Source organism: Hyperoodon ampullatus (assembly GCF_949752795.1).
Source record: "Hyperoodon ampullatus genome assembly, chromosome: 5".
Classification (NCBI taxonomy): domain Eukaryota; kingdom Metazoa; phylum Chordata; class Mammalia; order Artiodactyla; family Ziphiidae; genus Hyperoodon; species Hyperoodon ampullatus.
This window is the reverse complement of record NC_136918.1, coordinates 77,642,927-77,661,643: the sequence shown is the minus strand read 5'-3', so window position 1 is coordinate 77,661,643 and position 18,717 is coordinate 77,642,927. Positions and strand designations below refer to the sequence as shown.

The 18,717-nt window shown below is 38.9% G+C and overlaps 1 protein-coding gene across 1 annotated transcript in view; it reads left to right on the top strand.

The window, feature by feature from the left end:
* Window positions 1-373: 373 nt before the first annotated feature.
* Window positions 374-18,717, top strand: part of NPHP3 (nephrocystin 3) — a gene marked incomplete at both ends in the record, with an annotated part of 42,422 nt that continues 24,078 nt past the window's right edge. The window contains 11 exons of the mRNA XM_079704616.1: window positions 374-766; window positions 3,044-3,169; window positions 3,748-3,898; window positions 5,672-5,824; window positions 7,192-7,325; window positions 8,740-8,900; window positions 11,131-11,287; window positions 13,849-13,923; window positions 15,237-15,410; window positions 17,347-17,450; window positions 18,423-18,537. Coding sequence (XP_079560742.1) covers window positions 374-766; window positions 3,044-3,169; window positions 3,748-3,898; window positions 5,672-5,824; window positions 7,192-7,325; window positions 8,740-8,900; window positions 11,131-11,287; window positions 13,849-13,923; window positions 15,237-15,410; window positions 17,347-17,450; window positions 18,423-18,537 — 1,743 coding nt within the window. The remainder of the gene's footprint in view (window positions 767-3,043; window positions 3,170-3,747; window positions 3,899-5,671; window positions 5,825-7,191; window positions 7,326-8,739; window positions 8,901-11,130; window positions 11,288-13,848; window positions 13,924-15,236; window positions 15,411-17,346; window positions 17,451-18,422; window positions 18,538-18,717) is intronic.

Here is an 18,717-nt window from a genome sequence, read left to right as displayed (position 1 = left end):
GCAGTGTCCCTTGTTGCAAAAAGTCAATACTTCACCTTGTCCGTAGGCTCTGACATAGCGCAGTGGTGGAATTGCGCGACCGCCACGCTGCTCACTCCGCCCTGCGCGCTCCGCTCTCACTCCCAGCCCAGCCCTGCTGCCCCGCCCCATCCGTTCCGCTCCTCGGGCCCCGCCTAGCCACCCTGCCCTGCCCCGTACTACCCGGCTGCCCCGCCCCATCCCTCTTGTCCGCCCACTGGCCCTCCCCTTCTCGATGGGCTCGCCCCGCCCCTTCCTGCTGCCCCGCCTCATCCCACTCGTCTGGTCCCTCCCACTCGTCTGGTCCCGCCCCCTCCTGGTAACCTGGTGGCAAGGAGCGGCGGCCGCCGGCGCCATGGGGACTGCCTCGTCGCTCGTGAGCCCCGCCGGCGGGGAGGTGATCGAGGACACGTACGGGGCGGGCGGCGGCGAGGCCTGCGAGATCCCGGTGGAGGTGAAGCCCAAGGCCCGCCTGCTGCGCAGCTCGTTCCGCCGGGGCGCGGGGGCGGCGGCGGGGGCCGGGCCGGGTTCGCTGCCCCGCGGGGCGGGCGGCGGCGGGCTGCTGGGGGCCAGCTTCAAGTCCACTGGCTCGTCGGTGCCCGAGCTGGAGTACGCGGCGGCCGAGTACGAGCGGCTGAAGAAGGAGTACGAGATATTCCGGGTCAGCAAGAACCAGGAGTTGTTATCCATGGGCCGCCGCGAGGCCAAGCTGGACACGGAGAACAAGCGGCTGCGGGCAGAGCTGCAGGTAACGCCGGGCCCAGGCGCTCACCGGGGACGGCCGCGACACCCGGGAAACTGAGCCCCGGGGCCGCCTGCCCACCGCCTCGCAGCCTCTTGGCCGCACTGCCAGCTGCACCCTGGACGCCTGACTGCTCTGCATTTTAATTTGAGGGGACATACTGTCTTGGGTCTAAAGTGATTCCTTAACTAACCGCCCCCCCCCCTTTTCTATTTCTGGTCCATTCATTCAGATGCCTTGAAGCAATTAGCCTGAAAGTGTCCTGAAGCAACAAATGCTAATCTCCAGAGAAGTAGGTCCACACGGGGCACACATATACACAAAAGACTTTGGTGACATCTGTTGAGGCAACTCATCAAACCCTTCCTAGGAGTTTTTAACCACGCCTCGCCCTCCCACCCCTCCACCCCCCCACAAATTTACATACCTCGGAGGTGGGGCTTCTGTCTCCGTTTCTTTTTTTTAAAATTTTTTTAAAATGTATTTTTATTTATTCTTCTTTAAAATATATTTTTAAACTTATTTATTCTTGTTTTTTTTGGCTAAGTTGGGCCTTCCTTGCTGCGGGCGGGCTTTCTCTAGTTGGGGCGAGGGTGGGGGCTACTGTTCATCACCGTGGGCAGGTTTCTCACTGCCGTGGCTGCTCTTGTTGTGAAGCACGGGCTCCAGGCACGCGGGCTTAGTTGTTCCGCAGCAGGTGGGATCTTCCTGGACCAGGGCTTGAACCCGTGTCCCCTGCATTGGCAGGTGGATTCTTTTTTTTTTTTTTTTCTTTTTGCAGTACGCAGGCCTCTCACTGTTGCGGCCTCTCCCGTTGCGGAGCACAGGCTCCGGACGCGCTGGCCCAGCGGCCATGGCTCACGGGCCCAGCCGCTCCGCGGCATGTGGGATCCTCCCGGACCAGGGCACGAACCCGTGTCCCCTGCATCGGCAGGCGGACTGTCAACCACTGCGCCACCAGGGAAGCCCGGCAGGTGGATTCTTAACCACTGCGCCACCAGGAAGCCCCTATTTTCGTTTCTTTATGAAGTTCCATAGCTGTTGGATTTCAGTGATCTTGAAATGAATTTTTCTGGCAGCCCCTGGTTTTCACCACCTTAACTGCTGTGGTTGAAAACGTTCCCTAGGTATAGTCAAATTTCCTTAATCCACTTGATTAAATTACTCGAAAAACAATTATTACATGCCCTTCCTGTAATAGATCTATTTTCACTGATTATTAGGAAAGTTATTTTTTTGTGAGCAAAGGCGTGAGATTTTTGTGTCATCAGTTTGGGGCCCCTCTGAGGGTTGTAGTTTGTTTACTCTATTTTTCTTTACTATGGAAGAGACTTCTGGACAGCCCAAGTGTTCCTGAGCTCATTACAGGAGGAATAGAATAAATACCTCAGTCCTGGTTTTTCTAGAAGGAAGAAGCCTTCTTCCTTCTAGACTAGTCCTTCTAGTCAATCCCTCTCCACCCCTACCCCACCCCCATTAGCTGTTGTATAATTAGCACTGTTATCTGGGAAGACATAAGCAGTTTTATCTGTTGTCTTACAGATTTTCCTATTGGGCAGTCTTAATGCACTTGCATATATGAAATGGACTTATGCATTTCAGATATCTGATTTCATGCATCCAAGCCATTGTCTTGGATTCACTGCATATTGCAAAAGACTGAGGTGGAGGTAGGAAAGAAAGCCAGACCAACCAGGGTAGAGTGCACTAAGTGTTGACAAATGTCACAGTCCCAGGTTATTCCTGTTACCAATCCTGATTCCTTATGTAACCCTTTTGATTCCTTTCTCACATATCTAGACATTTTAAAAAAACCTTCTGTATTTATTTAATCCATTCAGCAGACATTTACTGGAAGCCTGCCGTATATCAGGCACTGCTAGTGCTTGGGGCTAGCAAGAGGAGTAAGACATGGAGCCAAGGAGTGCACAGTCTCACAGAAGTAATTATCCTTCAGGTTAAGCCTTACAAGTTGTACTTTTTGTTCTCTTAAAGATGGGAAAGCTGAGGTGTAGTGAAGATTAAGAACTAGTGCAGTATTTCAAAGAAAAAGCATTAATTTCTATTGAAAGCTTAATGTCAAATATCTTCATTTATAATTCAAGCATATTTGCATTTTTTTCCATTATGTGTTTGAATAGAATGGCAATATGCATTTCTTGATAACTGGTGAAAAAGTAAGTAGATTGTTAAAATTCTAAGATATTTAATATGTATATAAGATAATGTAAAATTTGGGAGGCATGCTATTTTTGTTAGAAATAACAAGGTAAATTATTCCAGGCACTTCAGAAAACTTACCAGAAGATACTTCGGGAAAAGGAAAGTGCTTTAGAAGCAAAATATCAAGCAATGGAGAGAGCAGCTACATTTGAACATGACAGAGATAAAGTTAAGAGGCAATTTAAGGTAAATTTCATACATCTTTATCCCCAAAGTGATATGGAATAAAAGCAGTATATTTTAAAAGTTCATATAATACTGCGATGAATAACCAGAAGTAAATGATGTAGGAGCCATGAAAGTTATAAGAACTAAACTAAAGCACTTCTTACATTTTTGAGTTGGACGAAGTAAACTTAAGGTAGTTTCAAAGAAAAGGTATAAAAGTGAACATTTTAATAGGGATTTGTGGGGGGTGGGTGGGAAAGGAAAGTGTTTCTATTAGGGGAAAGCATTTAGAATGTTTGGGGATGTTTTCTATGGGTAAGCATTACTGGCATTAAATGGGAGGGGGACAAATTTGCTAAACATCAGGGAGCACACAAGGCAGCTCCACACTATAGACACACATCCTGCTGGAATTCCAGTGGGTTCCAGTTACAAAACAGTGATGTAGAGGTACTCAGATTATTCATCCTACAAAAGGGGAGATCAAGGACCAAATGAATATTGATTTTATGAAAGAAAGGATTTTCCCTTAAAAGTTGATGATACAATTTTTGATTATGGAAAAGGGTTTCAAAATTAAAATCCTTCTTTTAAAGATTTTTAGGGAAACCAAGGAAAATGAAATTCAGGATTTATTGAGGGCCAAGCGAGAGCTGGAGAGTAAACTTCAGAGGCTACAGGTTCAGGGGATCCATGTATTTGATCCTGGAGAGTCTGATTCAGATGACAACTGTACAGATGTTACTGGTAAATTTATTTCCTATTTATAATATTTTGAGATTTCAATATAGGTATAATGATTATAGAGCCAACTTTGAATCCTTTTACTTATAAGTAATTGCTGTTACAAATAGAGTTGCACTTTCTCTTTCTCATTTGTTATGACAGCTCTTTTCTATGAAGTCCATGATGTAGAGGCTGAGGTTCCTTCTGTCTCATTGTTCTACCAACCTTAACCCATAGCTTTTCTCTCTCTGGTCTAAGCCCCTCTAAGTCCCAACATTACATCTACAATTTAGCTAGGGGGAGGGAGGGAATACCTTACTTTCCTTGAAAGCACAATCTGAAAGATATACAGATTGCTCCTACTCAAACCCCATTGGCCAGAACTCTACCTAGGAAGATGGGAAAGTGTAATCATTAGCGGGAGAGCCATGTATCCACATAAAGTTTGGGGTTGTGTCACTAAAGGAAGAAGGGGAGAATGGATGTTGGAGGACAGTTAGTAGTCTCTGTCACATTATTTTTCCACATAATTGATATATTCTTTACAACTATCAGAATATCTGCATAATATTTCATTGAGTGGTTTCCAATGCAGTTTTGTGAAATACTTTTAAAGTTTTTGTTTTACAATTAAACATAGAAAGTGTTTTTTCTAGAAATAAAGAAAAACCTGGAATCATAGACTGAAAGGTTCCACTGTGTTCCAAGGAAATAATAAAGAAGTGTGATTGATTTTGAGAAATATTCTATTTTAAATGCGGTGGAAAAATGCAGTCACTCTCCCATTTATTAAAAATATAATTATATTCTTACAAACTGATGTATTTTAAAGTGAAATATGGCAACTGATAATTCCCTTTTAATTTTCATTTTAGTACCATTGGAATTTGACTAGCATCCTGGGACTTTTATTACTAACCTTTGAGAAAAAAAGTGAAGTGATTCTTAATGACATTAGTCCTAGTGATTATTTCAGTATTGACATATGTTAAAATGTACAGGGTTTCAAAACTATTATGTTCTAATTCTCTTAGCAAGTTAATAAAAACGAGTTAATATTTCCTCGTAGGTCTTTCTTCCTATTTCGATATAAACATGAAGAAGGAATGCTTGAGGGAATGTCACTCACTATTTGTCACCCACAAATAATAAGCTCAGTTTTGCCAGAGATTTAGCCCAAATACCAGTTTACTTATGTTTAGTCAAGGATGCCATGAATTATTATTTATTAAAAAAAAAACCAACGTGTTCATAAGTACCTGTTGATTCAATCATTAATTTTTTTGCTCTGAGAAGTAAAGAAAATGTGCTCTTTACATCCTTAGCTTACATCCTAATGAATTACCAATATGACTCAATATGAATTACTGGTGTGCCAGTAATAGTCTTCCTTTGAAATTCTTTCCTTCACATTTTACACTGATACCTAAATCATATAGTTAGGAATGTTTTTAGAATTTTTTTGTTGGGGGGTGTTTTTAACTCCTCTCTGTTATTATAATTCTTTTGGTTATTGTATTCCTAATTTATTTTCATCTTTCTCTTTTTAATCCCCTGTGTAAGTTTGAGGTGATAACCAGAATTCTGTTAACCACCACCTTAGAACTTGCCAGAAGTTGGTGGCAAAGTACTTTCAAAATCATTGTTTTGATTTCAAAATCAAAGTTTGAATATCTGTTGTATTTATAATATTGTAGTATTTTTTGCATTAGAAATCCATTGAATATATATGATAAGTTTTTGAAATTCCAATATAATTTGGTTTTCATCAGATGTAATCTCTTGCTTTTACAGCTGCTGGACCCCAGTGCGAGTATTGGACTGGTGGAGCCTTGGGAAGTGAGCCCTCCATAGGGAGTATGATTCAGCTTCAGCAGTCTTTCCGGGGCCCTGAGTTTGCCCATAGTTCTATAGATATAGAAGGACCCTTTGCTAACGTCAACAGAGGTAACACACGCCATTTGCCAATTACCTTGGTTAATGGTAGTGACTGTTCGTGTACTATAATCTTATGCTGGGAAAACTGCCATCAGCAGAGCATGAGACTTGTGTTCTGGGTGTCTTCCACTGTCAAACCATCATGTACTGGTGCTTGTCACTGACCAGGAATGATGAAGTTACATAATTCACATCAGGATCAGATGGTGCCTCCCAGCCAGACTGGCCAATAGGTTCTAATAACTGAATTTCTGGTCTGAGTTCTCGGATATTTTAGTTGAGCGGTGAGAGCCTAATGTAGATTAACTGAAAAACAGTAGTGTTTAGTCTTTCCCTCTGCATCTTTGATGGTGTTGAAGGTTAGAGAAGTTGTGGAGTAGAGTACAAAACTTCAGTTATATAATATAGTATTCTTATTCATTATCTTTTATATAATTTGGTATCCAAAACAGCTCTTAAGATCTGTTCCGAATTTCAATACCACCTCAGATCTGAAATGTTATAAGTAGCTCCACTCTTTTCTTAAAACTTTGAAATATAGGGACTTCCCTGGTGGCACAGTGGTTGGGAGTCCACCTGCCAATGCAGAGGACAAGGGTTTAAGCCCTGGTCCGGGAGGATCCCACCTGCCGTGGAGCAACTAAAGCCATGGCTGCTGAGCCTGTGCTCTAGAGCCCGCGAGCCACAACTACTGAGCCCACGTGCTACAACTACTGAGGCCCACGCGCCTGGAGCCCGTGCTCCACGACAGAGACAGGCCACTGCAATGAGAAGCCCGTACACCACAACAAGGAGTGGCCCCTGCTCGCTGCAACTAGAGAGAGCCTTGCGTAGCAGCCAAGACCCAATGCAGCCAAAGATAAATAAATGAATAAATTTTTTTAAAAACCCTGAAATTATTTACCTATTAGCAAAATGAAAATTATTTTTTTAATTATGCATTTTGAATTAGTCAAATATGTCTTAAAATATTCATTCTCACTATCTTTTGGTTATTTTTTATTTTGTACTGTTCTTGAACTTTCTTTTTGACTCAATGTATTTCAAGAATAATTAGTAGATAAAACTGGGAATGTAGGCTCTCCTCAAGTAGCAAACTAATTGAACAGCCCATGTTGCCTAGTTCCCTGACATTTGACTGGAGCCACGGGTACCCCAGCAAAGACCACTGGTGACATTGATTGCTTTAAGCCCCAGGATAGAATTTGAGGTTAGAGAACTGAGTGCCTTCTAATATCTTATTCTAGAAGCTTTGTCGGTATTACAAGTGAGATCCGATGATGCCTGTTGTTTTCTTTCAGACTTTTGGGGAATCATGTTGTCAAATATTTTCTAGTAATTATTTTTCGGGAACTTATGAGAAATTTTATTTTCAGATGACTGGGATATTGCTGTAGCTAGTTTATTACAAGTTACCCCCTTGTTTTCACATTCTCTGTGGAGTAACACTGTCAGATGTTACCTCATTTATACAGATGAAACCCAGCCCGAAATGGATCTTTTCCTTAAGGTGAGGGCATTTATAAATTCTGTATTCACTGATTTAAAATAAAGTTAATGTTGTGTCCTGGTTATGATACTACTGATTGCCTGAACCAAGTAGTTTACTACCCACTAGATTATGTCTTAAAGAGTAGGAAGCATCTTGGGCTTTTCTCAAGAAAATGTCTTACTCAGTATTATCAGTATATTCAAATTAAGGCCTTGGAACTTTATGCTTCTGAATGCTTCATTACACGTTCTCCACAGTGTTTACAGCCCTTACTGATGGTGTCTGCTATAGTTAATACCTGCCAGCTCTATTCTTGAATCTGTTTCAGATTATGTCAAAATTTAATCCTTGTCATGGTTTTAAATTTTTCAAGGCAGCCATTGGAGTTAATCTAAGGCAGGGGTCAGCAAACTACAGCCTGTGGGCCAAATCTGGCCTGCAGTCTGTCTGTGTATGACCTAGAGCTAAGATTGGTTTTTACAGTTTTAAACGGTTGAAAAAAATCAAAAGAAGAATAATATTTTGACATGAAAATTATATGAAATTCAAATTTTGGTGTCTATAAATAAAGTTATATTGGAACACAGCCACGCGCAATGTATTGTCTCAGGTTGCTTCTCACTAGTGGCAGAATAAATTATGATGGAGACTAAATGGACCACAAAAACCTTTGCCAAAACAGCCAAGTTCTTAAGCTGTTATTAATTTGCCATCTGGCCCTCTACAGAAAAGTTTACCAACTACTGTTCTAACTGAATTTTAAATAAATATGCATGTCACATGCTATACCTGCTATATTAACATCGTCCAGATTGTTGACTAATAAGTTCATTTAGCTTTCCTTTTTGATAATACTCAATTTTGGTAAAAAGACAAAGTATTTTGAAAACCAAAGCTTCTACTCACTGAGTATAGGCTGTTCCCAAACACATGTTGAGGGAATTACTAATTTATTGCATAATAATCATCATCATACTAAGTACCTTGATTTGTTATAGACCAACATATTTTTATATCTGTTTGCTTTAGTGTTCTAATATACCACGGCGGACACTTTTTACTATATAAATCTATGGATTTACATTTTTCACCCTATAACAATAAACAGAAGTCATTTGTAATAATAATAATAAAAATAAATAACTACCAAAGCAAAATAGCCTGATACTTTACTCCTGTTGTTTTAGGTTTATTATGAGATAAATCATTTTCTGGGCTAGGAAACAGGAAAGTTGCTAAGCTATTACTATTTTTATTTTATAGAGAAACTTGCCTTTTCTCTTAAAGATTTTCTTTAAGGTGTGATCATATATTTTTTAAAGTTTTAAATCAGAGAATATCCAACATAACCTTTTTGATTTTAAGTAGTATGAAGCTGACTAGATCTTTAGTTAAATAAGCTGTGCTTTCTTATGTTTTAATTTGTTTTTAGGACTGTTCACCTAAACTTAAAAGAATGTGTGAGACAATGGGATATTTTTTCCATGCTGTGTATTTTCCAATTGATATTGAAAATCAGTACCTCACTGTAAGAAAATGGGAAATTGAGAAGAGTTCATTAGTTATCTTATTCATTCATTTAACCTTACCAAGGTAAGCTGAAAATTCTATAATTTATTATAGAAGTTAAACTCATAAATAGAATTGAGATTACCAGATGAACTTGAAAGATAAGTTCTAATTGCATTCTTATAATCAAAAACAATCCATGAAATTCAATAAATTCTATGACTTTTAATACGTGAATAAAATAAATTTAAAGTTTCACACTGTTAGGCTTGTTAATAGGTTATAAGTTTAACATCATTAATGTAAAGATCATTTTAATCAGAGGTCAGCAACCTATGGCCCTCAGGTCATATCCAGTCAGCCACCTGTTTTTATAAATAAAGTTTTATTGGAGCACAGGTATGTTCATTCATTTATGTATTGTCTACAGCTGCTTTCACACTACAACAGCAGAGTTGAGTATTTCAGCAGAGGCTGTATGGCCCGCAAAGCCCAAAATGTTTACTAGCTGACCCTTTACAGAAGAAGGTGGTGACCCCGATTTCAATAATCAGCATTAACCTTTATTATTTTCTTTCTTCAGATACAGATTGAGAGGCACTTGAACACTTGCATAGGTGTTAAATCATATTTTTAATTCTCTGAGGAGCTAACTACTTAAATCCAGTAAAGTGAGCAGTTTTCTTATAATGTGAAATATAATCACACCAATGAATCTAGTCTGCAAATGAAGCTTTTTTTTTGTTACCAGTTAGATGTATAGATAGAAGACAAAATAAGATAGGTTAAATAAATTAATTTTTCTTTCTATATTTTCTATCTGATTGGATTTAATCTTTCCAAAGCTTTTTTCTCTTTTTATTGAGGACCAACTCTGACTTTAACTGTGTTTGGAAGTGTTTGGAGCCCTAAGCTTTATGAGAGTCCCTGCAATATAACCTATCATTGATCCTTAAGACTCTACCCAGAGGCCAGGTGGCCAGGGAGCTACGTGGTCAAGGAACCTTTTCCCAAAATAAGTTTAAGGATTCCTTCAACTTGATTTCCTTTAGTTGGAGTCCTTTACCTCCCCTTCCCTCTTTTATTTTCCTGTTTTGTTTTTATATTAAGAATATATCCTGTTTTATTCTTTAATATCTAGGTAGTATTTTATCTTAGGTGATAGTATATGTCACTTGTTGTTTTTCTCTTGTTAATTCTTTAATCCTTAAAACCATGTTGTTTTTTCTGTTTTCTTCTTTTTGCTTTTTTTTTTTCTGTTTCGTATTGGGGCCGGTATTTTAGTTTTTTATGCAAATTCTGAATCATATAATGGCTTTCCCCTGTATACACACACTAATTTGCCTTTCTAGACAAACTTTCATTTAATGCTTTTTAGAAATGGGAATTGTTTAGTTTTCCTTGTGGTGTAGAAAACACTAGTAGGTTATTTGAAGATTTTTCTGGAATTTAAATAGGAATAGTACAGACTGTAGTTACGGTACATTGAGCATAGTTAGGATTTTTTTTTTAACCTTTACCACAGTCAAGATTTTAATAGCTATCTAACCTTCCCCATCTGCCTCTGGATCTTTCTTACAGTGTATCTGGGGTATAAGGGTTCAGATCATTTACTGAATGAGTAAAGGCTAAAGGACTAGAGAAGAGAAAAATCTTGAAATCTTGAGGCTGATGATGTTTGTGTTTTAACTTGAAATTATATAATTGTGAATAGAATTAGGTTTTCCATTTATTTGCAAAGTCTCATGAGTATGGACCATTATTTTGAGCAATGTTTAACAGTATTTTTGAGAAGTGTTTTTTTAAATTAGATTTAAAAAAATTAAAATTATGTATGCTGGGCTTCCCTGGTGGTGCAGTGGTTGAGAGTCTGCCTGCTGATGCAGGGGACGCGGGTTCGTGCCCCGGTCCGGGAAGATCCCACATGCCGCGGAGCTGCTGGGCCCGTGAGCCATGGCCGCTGGGCCTGCACGTCCGGAGCCTGTGCTCAACAACGGGAGAGGCCACAACAGTGAGAGGCCCATGTACCGCAAAAAAAAAAAAAAAAAAAAAAAATTATGTATGCTTTAAAATTTAATTTATTGTACCTACTCTCATTGTCTGCTAGTGAATATATTATACTTTAATATTGACACTAAGCTAGAACAGAGCTATAAAAACAACCATTTTTGGAAAGTTTCACTTATTCTGCAGCGGGGCCTTTTCTGGCCACTTGTCATTGTAGTAAATCCCCCTTCTTGGCACTTAGGTTAATTGACTAACTGTGTGCTGCCACAGTGCAGTATAGCACAAGAAATACTGATTTCCAATCTAGCCTGTTATTGGAAGACTGTGAAGAAGCTTTTCTGAAAAACACTGAAGGCAAACCACGATTAATTTATCATCGTTTGGAGGATGGGAAAGTCAGTTCTGACTCTGTCCAGCAGCTGATTGATCAAGTTTCTAACCTGAACAAGACCAACAAAGCCAAGGTAAAATTCATAGGTTGTTTTTAAGAACATGCTTGGCAGAGAGAGGTGCTGGCGTGTTTGGGGAGAGGAAGGAAGCCAGTGGGGCTGGAACAGAGCAAGTGAGGGGACATGAGTAGGAGCAGTCATGGGGGCCGACGCTGAAGAACCTTGTTTTTTTTACTTAGAGTGAGGTGGGGAGCCGTTGAAGGATTTAACCAAAGAGGAAGAAATGCTATTCTGACAAGACTCTCCTGGGCTGCTGTGTTGAGAATTGACTGTGGTTTGGAGGGAAGGTAGTGGGATAGGGCAGAGGTGGAGAGCTGTTGCCGTCATCCAAGTGAGAGATGCTGGTGGCTTAGACCAGGGTGGTGGTAGAGGATGTGATAAAAAGCAGTAGGATTCTGGATAAATTTTGACAGAGCCAATAGATTTCCTAACAGATTAGTTGTGGACTATGAGAGAAAGAGAGGCATCAACAGCAATATGTGCCTAAAAAGTGTATGATCTGTAAGTGGATAAATCAGAATCTCTACTGTGCTTTTTTCCCAAGCACAGAGTCCTTCTATCTATTATTGACCAAGGATTAGTGTAAGGAGGAGCCTTTTCATGGTAGCCTTTCCTGCAAGCATTGGGAAAAGCCAAAAACTGTTGATGAGTAGAAGGATTTGATCATCCCTAGATGCATGGTGGGATATATTTTAGAATAGAGATTACAGGCTTTGCATTACTGCATGCTGAGATAACTTGGTAAATGTTTATAGTTAGTGTTAAGAATACAATCAAAAACAACTCTAGGATTTTGACGAAGTTTCTGTTTCTCTATGCCTAGCCAGAAAATAAGACCAAATATGAATACAGGCATTGTTCTTGAGGCCAGCATAACATAGTGAAGAGTCTAAGACAAGAGTACATTTTTATTACAGTTAATCTCCAGAGCCATTTCATTCTTTGTTTGAATTATTTTAGTACCAGCCTAGTTCACTAGGTGCCACGACGAAAGATATTAATCTTTATCTTTTTTCTATTTGTTCTATAAATGTTGCTTTTAAAAATTAGTATACTAGAGGATGAATTTTTTTATATATGAGTCAAATAAGATCTCTCTACTATGATTATAAATTTAAATGTAGGATAAACTTCTTTGCTTTATTGGCATAAAGATGGATTTTGAAGGTTATGTGTATTGAATGGTACAGAAATACATAAGATGAAATTAAAGTAGCTGTTTAACTCGTGTGTGGGTCAGTGTGTAGGCATGCATACATGTGTGTACACATGTGTACGTGTGTATGTGTGTCTGTGTGTTTACAAAAAAAAATGACCTTTATTCAGGACATCAAGAGAAGGGACACTCAGCAGAGTGATTAAAACAATAAAGGCTGGTGTTGGGCTTTTCCCAGCTTTGGAATGTTCATACCCAAAAAGGTGAATTGATTAGCAAGGTATCCACAAGTTCTTACCTGAAGCAGAAGTGTGAGAGTTCAGCCATTGGAATTTTCCTGAAAAAAGACCATTCCTTTCACCGTGGGCCAAGCCCCCCAGCCAAGCAGGGGAGGAACTGAGAGTGACAGTGGGGGGGTGGTTGCCTTGTCCTCTGTACCGGCTCCCCGACCTGTCCCCCAAGTGAAGGTCGTGGAGCTGCCCTCAGCCTTGGCACATGGCTCCTCCCCCCACCACTCCTCTGGATCATTCCATAAGTAACCCACAGATTTGCTGAGCACCTACTGTGTGCCAGGCCCCAGCCCACAGGGGAAAGCAGAGGGGGCCCCATTGTCTCCCACGAATGAAAGGTTGGTTCCCTCTGACCACTACAGCCTGGGACCGCAACCCTTCCATGTTTCCTCAGGTTACCCTGGTTACCCTTCCGAAACAAACAGGCAGAAAGCAAGCACTATTCAGGGAGGGTTTTTATATGAACCTACGTGTTCAGGTTATAGGACAAGAAGAAAAAAACAAAAACTATTTCCCCCAAGGCTGTGAGCTGAAAGGAATCAAGCCAAACTTAGGAATATTTTCCACACTGTCTGCTCCACATGATAAAATTTACTTCTGTTTGCATCCAAGTGCTGGCAGGAACAGAGGCTCCATGGCCTCACTACGCACCATGGGAGCGCAGATGCTGCTACCAGGGCCCCAGCACACACCATCCCACCTATCTGGTTCCTTAACAGGTTCCTGCTGTCACATGTCAAAATGAGCAGGTGTGTGCATCATCCAGACCAAAGTGGACTTTCAGTGGTGACACCAGGTCCTGGACAGAGTTTTGGTATCACCAACTCCAGTCACTTTCTCAGATGGACACATAAGCAAAAAAGAAAGCATACTTTTTGTTTTATTTGCAACATTGTTCACACTAAATCCCTTGTGTGACCTTAGACAAGTTTTTTAACTTGCCTCAGTTTCCTCTTCTATGAAATGGAGGGAATAACAGTGCCTCCCTCCTAGGGTTGTGAGGGTAAATGAGCTAATATACGCAAAGTACTTAGAACAGTTCCTAACATATAAGCACTCTAAAAGTGTTTACCCCCCCTCCTGTTAGTCTTGTTTTTTTCTTGTTGTTAAACTTCTTTTTTTCCCCCCAGATCATTGATCACTCAGGAGATCCTGCAGAAGGAGTCTGTAAAACCTATATTTATGTAGAAAAGATTATTAAACAGGTAAATGTGCATTCCCTGTAAGATTTCTTCTCAAATATCTTGAGTGATTTCTATAAAATTGGGTTTTCCAGAGAAAAGCACTTGTTTGTTTTTTTTGAAAACAATACCGGGGTAAAGTGCCCTCTTTTCTGGCAAGAGTCCATCTGGTGGTATTATTGTGTTATTCCCAGTACCATGTATCTGTATCTCTCAGTTGTCTCACAAACGATTTGATGTTTTAATATCCATTAAGTATAAAATGGATTACAAAAGTGGTAGGTAAAAAGGAAGTATATGAGGGATAATGTTCATCCTGTTCAACAGAGAGTCTCCTTAGATTCTGTGTGCACCTTGAGTTTTTGTATATTAGAAAAATCTGTCTTGAATTTTTCTACCACATTATCCCCCTAGCAATAGAGAGGGGTGAAAACACACCTCTAGGTGTCTGAGATCATGGATCACAGAGGTGTCTCAAACTTAAAGTTTCTATGATGTCTCAGTATTATCTTGAAACTTTATGTGAATTATATATTCTGCTTGATGTTTACCTGTCTTTTTTAATATTAAAAATCATTTAAAATTATGTATCAGCAAAAATTCTAATAATAAGAAAAAGAAAAAGAATTCCCTATCTTCAGGTAAAACGGGCACCAGATGTTTAGCTTGTGTTTATCCTTACCTGCTGGCCCCTCCCTCAGGGTACCAGGGACCCTATTTGAGAAGTAAGGGATTAAATTACTTTTTAAAATTAACTTGTGTTACAAGTATGCAGATTTGTTATCACAGAAAAAGAGTGAGCCCCAAAATAAGATGAATTGAACAGAGTAAATGGCAGTAAGTGAAAATGGACATATTGACCAACTTTACCATTTGTAGGACAACATATTTTCAGTGATTAATATAAAGACTAGACATTATAGCAGAGATATTTGATATCAAGAAACCCCATCTTAGTAATTAAATGCGTGTAAAAATGTAAAGCAGCATATTTCTTAGGCATTAGCACGGTCTTTAAAATTGTTCACCAGCCAGATATAACCAAAGATATTGTGTAACATTTTTCAGAAACCAGATTCCCTCTAACTTTATTTTTAATGAATGAGAGTGATGTTTGTTTTTATTATTTTAATATTTCTTTACTTCTTTTCTTTATTTTTAAACTATTGCTTATTTTTATAGTTATAAATTGATCCCTGGAGGTACCATACAAAGGTCATAGGTTTGGGCTTGCCCTCCGAGGTAGGTGAGGGCCACCTTAGGCCTGTGTGCTGACAGTACTGTACAAGGTCTTTACTTCCTTTGTTTGCTTTTGTGTGCTTGCTCTTGGTGTTCAGGACATCCTGGGCTTTGAAAATACAGACCTGGAAGCTAAGGATTTGGGCAGTGAAGATTCTATTCCAGAAGAAGATGATTTTGGTGATGTTCTGTGGGACATACATGATGAACAAGAGCAAATGGAAGCTTTTCAGCAGGCTTCAAATTCAGCCCATGAGTTGGGATTCGAGAAAGTAAGCATTTGGAGTATTGTTCCAACAAAGATCGTTGCTGCTTAAAGGCTGTATCATAATTGTGGTTTTACCTAATTATAGTCAAGGTTAAGGATTGTGTTAGTATCTGCCCTCATGGCTTAATTATCCATGTTGAGACATGTGCTTAGGTTTGTATCATATGAAAGATGTGTGAGATTCAAATATACTTATGAATATCAACCATGTTTAGTTACAGATTAGGATTTATCAACTACATGTTTATTATGCTACCATCTGCAATTCACCAGACCAAGTTTAGGATAACTAGGAAACTTGATAAAAATAGTAAGGCTCTCTATTGTTCCAATTCTTGGAGGAATCAAAATATCAAACATTCAGAAAACAAAGCAGAGTAGTTAATGCAGTAGGCAGGTCAGTCCTTCAGCATACTTAAATATCTAAGCAAATAAACAAAACTAGAAGTGCACAAAGAACCTGCATTCAAGTTCAAAAATACTTAATATTTAAAAATTAATATAAGAACTAATATCTTAAAGAGTATTACAGTAGTTGTCACTAACAGCTGTATTTTTATAGGATTTTTAATGACTTTCATAATTTAGACTGTCAGTGTTTATGTCCTGGTTCCACCATTTCCTCACTATGGATTTTGATCAAGTTACTTAGCTCTAAACTTTGACTTTCTTGTCTGTAAAATGAGGATAACTAATAACACCTATCTCACACGGTTGTTTGGGGGATTAAATCAGGTCATGCACATAAAGCACTTGGCATGGTACCTGGCATATGGTAAATGTTAAATTGTTGTCATTTTATAAGACAGGCATTGTTATCACTATTTTATTATATAAATGAAGAACCTAAGGTCCAGATTATAGTTTGCCTAAGAGCATACAGGGTGTAGATTGCAGATGTGAGATTTTAACCTAGGTCTTCTGGCTCCAAATCCTATGCTTTCTTCTATGGCAAGGGGTCTTAATGTGGGAAACATGGGTCTATAAATGGGCTTTAGTTGGGACCATGAACTAAATTGTTAGGATTTACAAGGTCATAAATCAATTAAGCCCTTTTCTTCTTGAGAAGTATCATTTCTATGAGAAATATTTGAATTCCTGGGGAATATGATATGACAAACAGAAAAATTGATTGAAAAACTATACCAAGTCATTATTTATTGTAGTTGCTGGAAATTTCTTTTACCCTAAAGCTCGCATAAACTACTTATTTATTACACATTCTTTTGATTCCTCATCAGCTATCATTTAGACCACTGGTACACTTAATAAACATCCTAACCCCCAAGATGACTTTGGAAACTCCTTTATAACGACTGAGATATTTCAGTTTTCTGAGCATGTCCTTTTCAGCTCTGAATGAGGTTTTCCTATCTGGGGAAAGCCTAGGAAATAGGAGTTCTCGGACTTTGCATGGAACACATGCAGTTTCAGAAACATCTCAGGTGTCCTAGCTTGGATCTCAGTAGCATGTTGGGAGACTCCAAGGCCCCAGACAAGACCCTCTCTTGTTTCTCTGGAAACTGAGATGGTCTCCAGGACAGGTGTTCTTCTGACCAGGAGATGTACGATGCCTGCTGGTGCCCTCAAGGCCACCTGTGGTACTTTCCATGGTTCAGGAACTTGGGGTAATGCAGTAGTCTCCCTGCAGCGTTCTGCAGGACATCTGAATGGAGCAAAGCCCCATGGGGATCTGAAAGGTTGCCCCTCATCCATTAATACTATGGTAGGAGAAATTGGGGCCCATTCTTAGTTTACTACTTTGGACATATTTAACCAGCCATAAAAATAAGCAATTATGAGGGTGCTATTGATTAAAAGTAGATTTCATTTTTTCATGTGGCTTTTCTCCACTGATTTCAGAGGATAATCAGAAATTGACTCTATTTAGTATTCTAAGAGGCATGCTCTTCACAATTCAAATTCATTTTTATTTCTAGTATTACCAACGCCTTAATGATCTAGTGGCAGCACCAGCACCAATTCCACCCCTTCTTGTATCTGGAGGACCAGGCTCTGGAAAGTCCCTTCTTTTATCAAAGTGGTATGATTCAGTGCAATTAAATTGTTATCATTGTCATCATTTGAATTACTGAATTTGTTCAACAATATGAATTATTGAATGTCTACCTTGCTTCAGGGCCTGTACTGAACATTAAAAAAGCAAAAGGAGTAATATAACAGACTCATGCCCTGAGATATATACAATTTGAAAGTTAGAGAGAAGATACAGAATGAGAAAGGAATAGGAAATGTGAGCATTTGTGATTGTTTACATAAATTATGTAGGTCAGAGCTAAGGGAGTGGTCACTGTGGCATGGAGTTAGGTGAATTATAGGGGCATGTACCTTTATTTTCAATTACTGGCTTCATCTTAAAAGTTTCATTGGGATTTTAAATATTTGAAACAAGACAAAGACTGACTAGAGTAGAATAAATCATAAAGAATATCAAAATAAAGGATAATCTTTACTATGAATGCAAACTAGTTCTTCAAATTATGGACTAAGGTTCATATAAGCTAATAAACTCTTAGTTTTATTTTAGTTCATCATATTATTGAAAAACAAGTGGTAAGACCATTTCCTTTCACTCATAGTTATTATTTACATTGAGGAGTTAGTGTATGTTGTTTCCTTTTTATTGCCCTTTTATTCAGAGTTATGTTTGGGAATACTATTTTTGTACTTAACAAAGAAACTTCCTTTTTCCTTTAATAACATACTTGTAATTAAAGGTTAATGCTCATTTTACTAATACTTTAACCTCAAATGTATAGTGTTTTGGTTTACATTAGTAACACCAATTTGTAATTAAAATGAAGCTATAATTTTTAATGGTTTATTTAAAAGAATCTAAAAGTGGTGTAAAAATGGAAATTTCCCATATTAATTCAAAATTGACTGACCATGTAATTACTAACAGGTAGCATTTGATGCTTAATGCATTGTGAATTCTTTTTTTGTTGACTGTAAAGGAGCTTCATCAATCTTATAAAAGGTCTTTTTCTTTCAGGATCCAGTTACAACAGAAGAATTCCCCTAACACACTAATTCTTTCTCATTTTGTGGGGAGGCCCATGTCAACCAGCTCAGAGTCTTCCTTGATTATTAAACGACTGACTCTAAAGGTAGAAAAATACACTGTCTTTTGGAGTTATCAGAATTTTTATTTAGATTCAGAAGTTGTCAGGCCTGAGTACCTGATGATAAACCAATTTTCAGTATTACACATTTGTTTTGGTTTTGCATAAGGTTAAAAATTATACTCAATGCAGTTGGGTCCTTTTGGTGACAATTTTGGTTTAAAA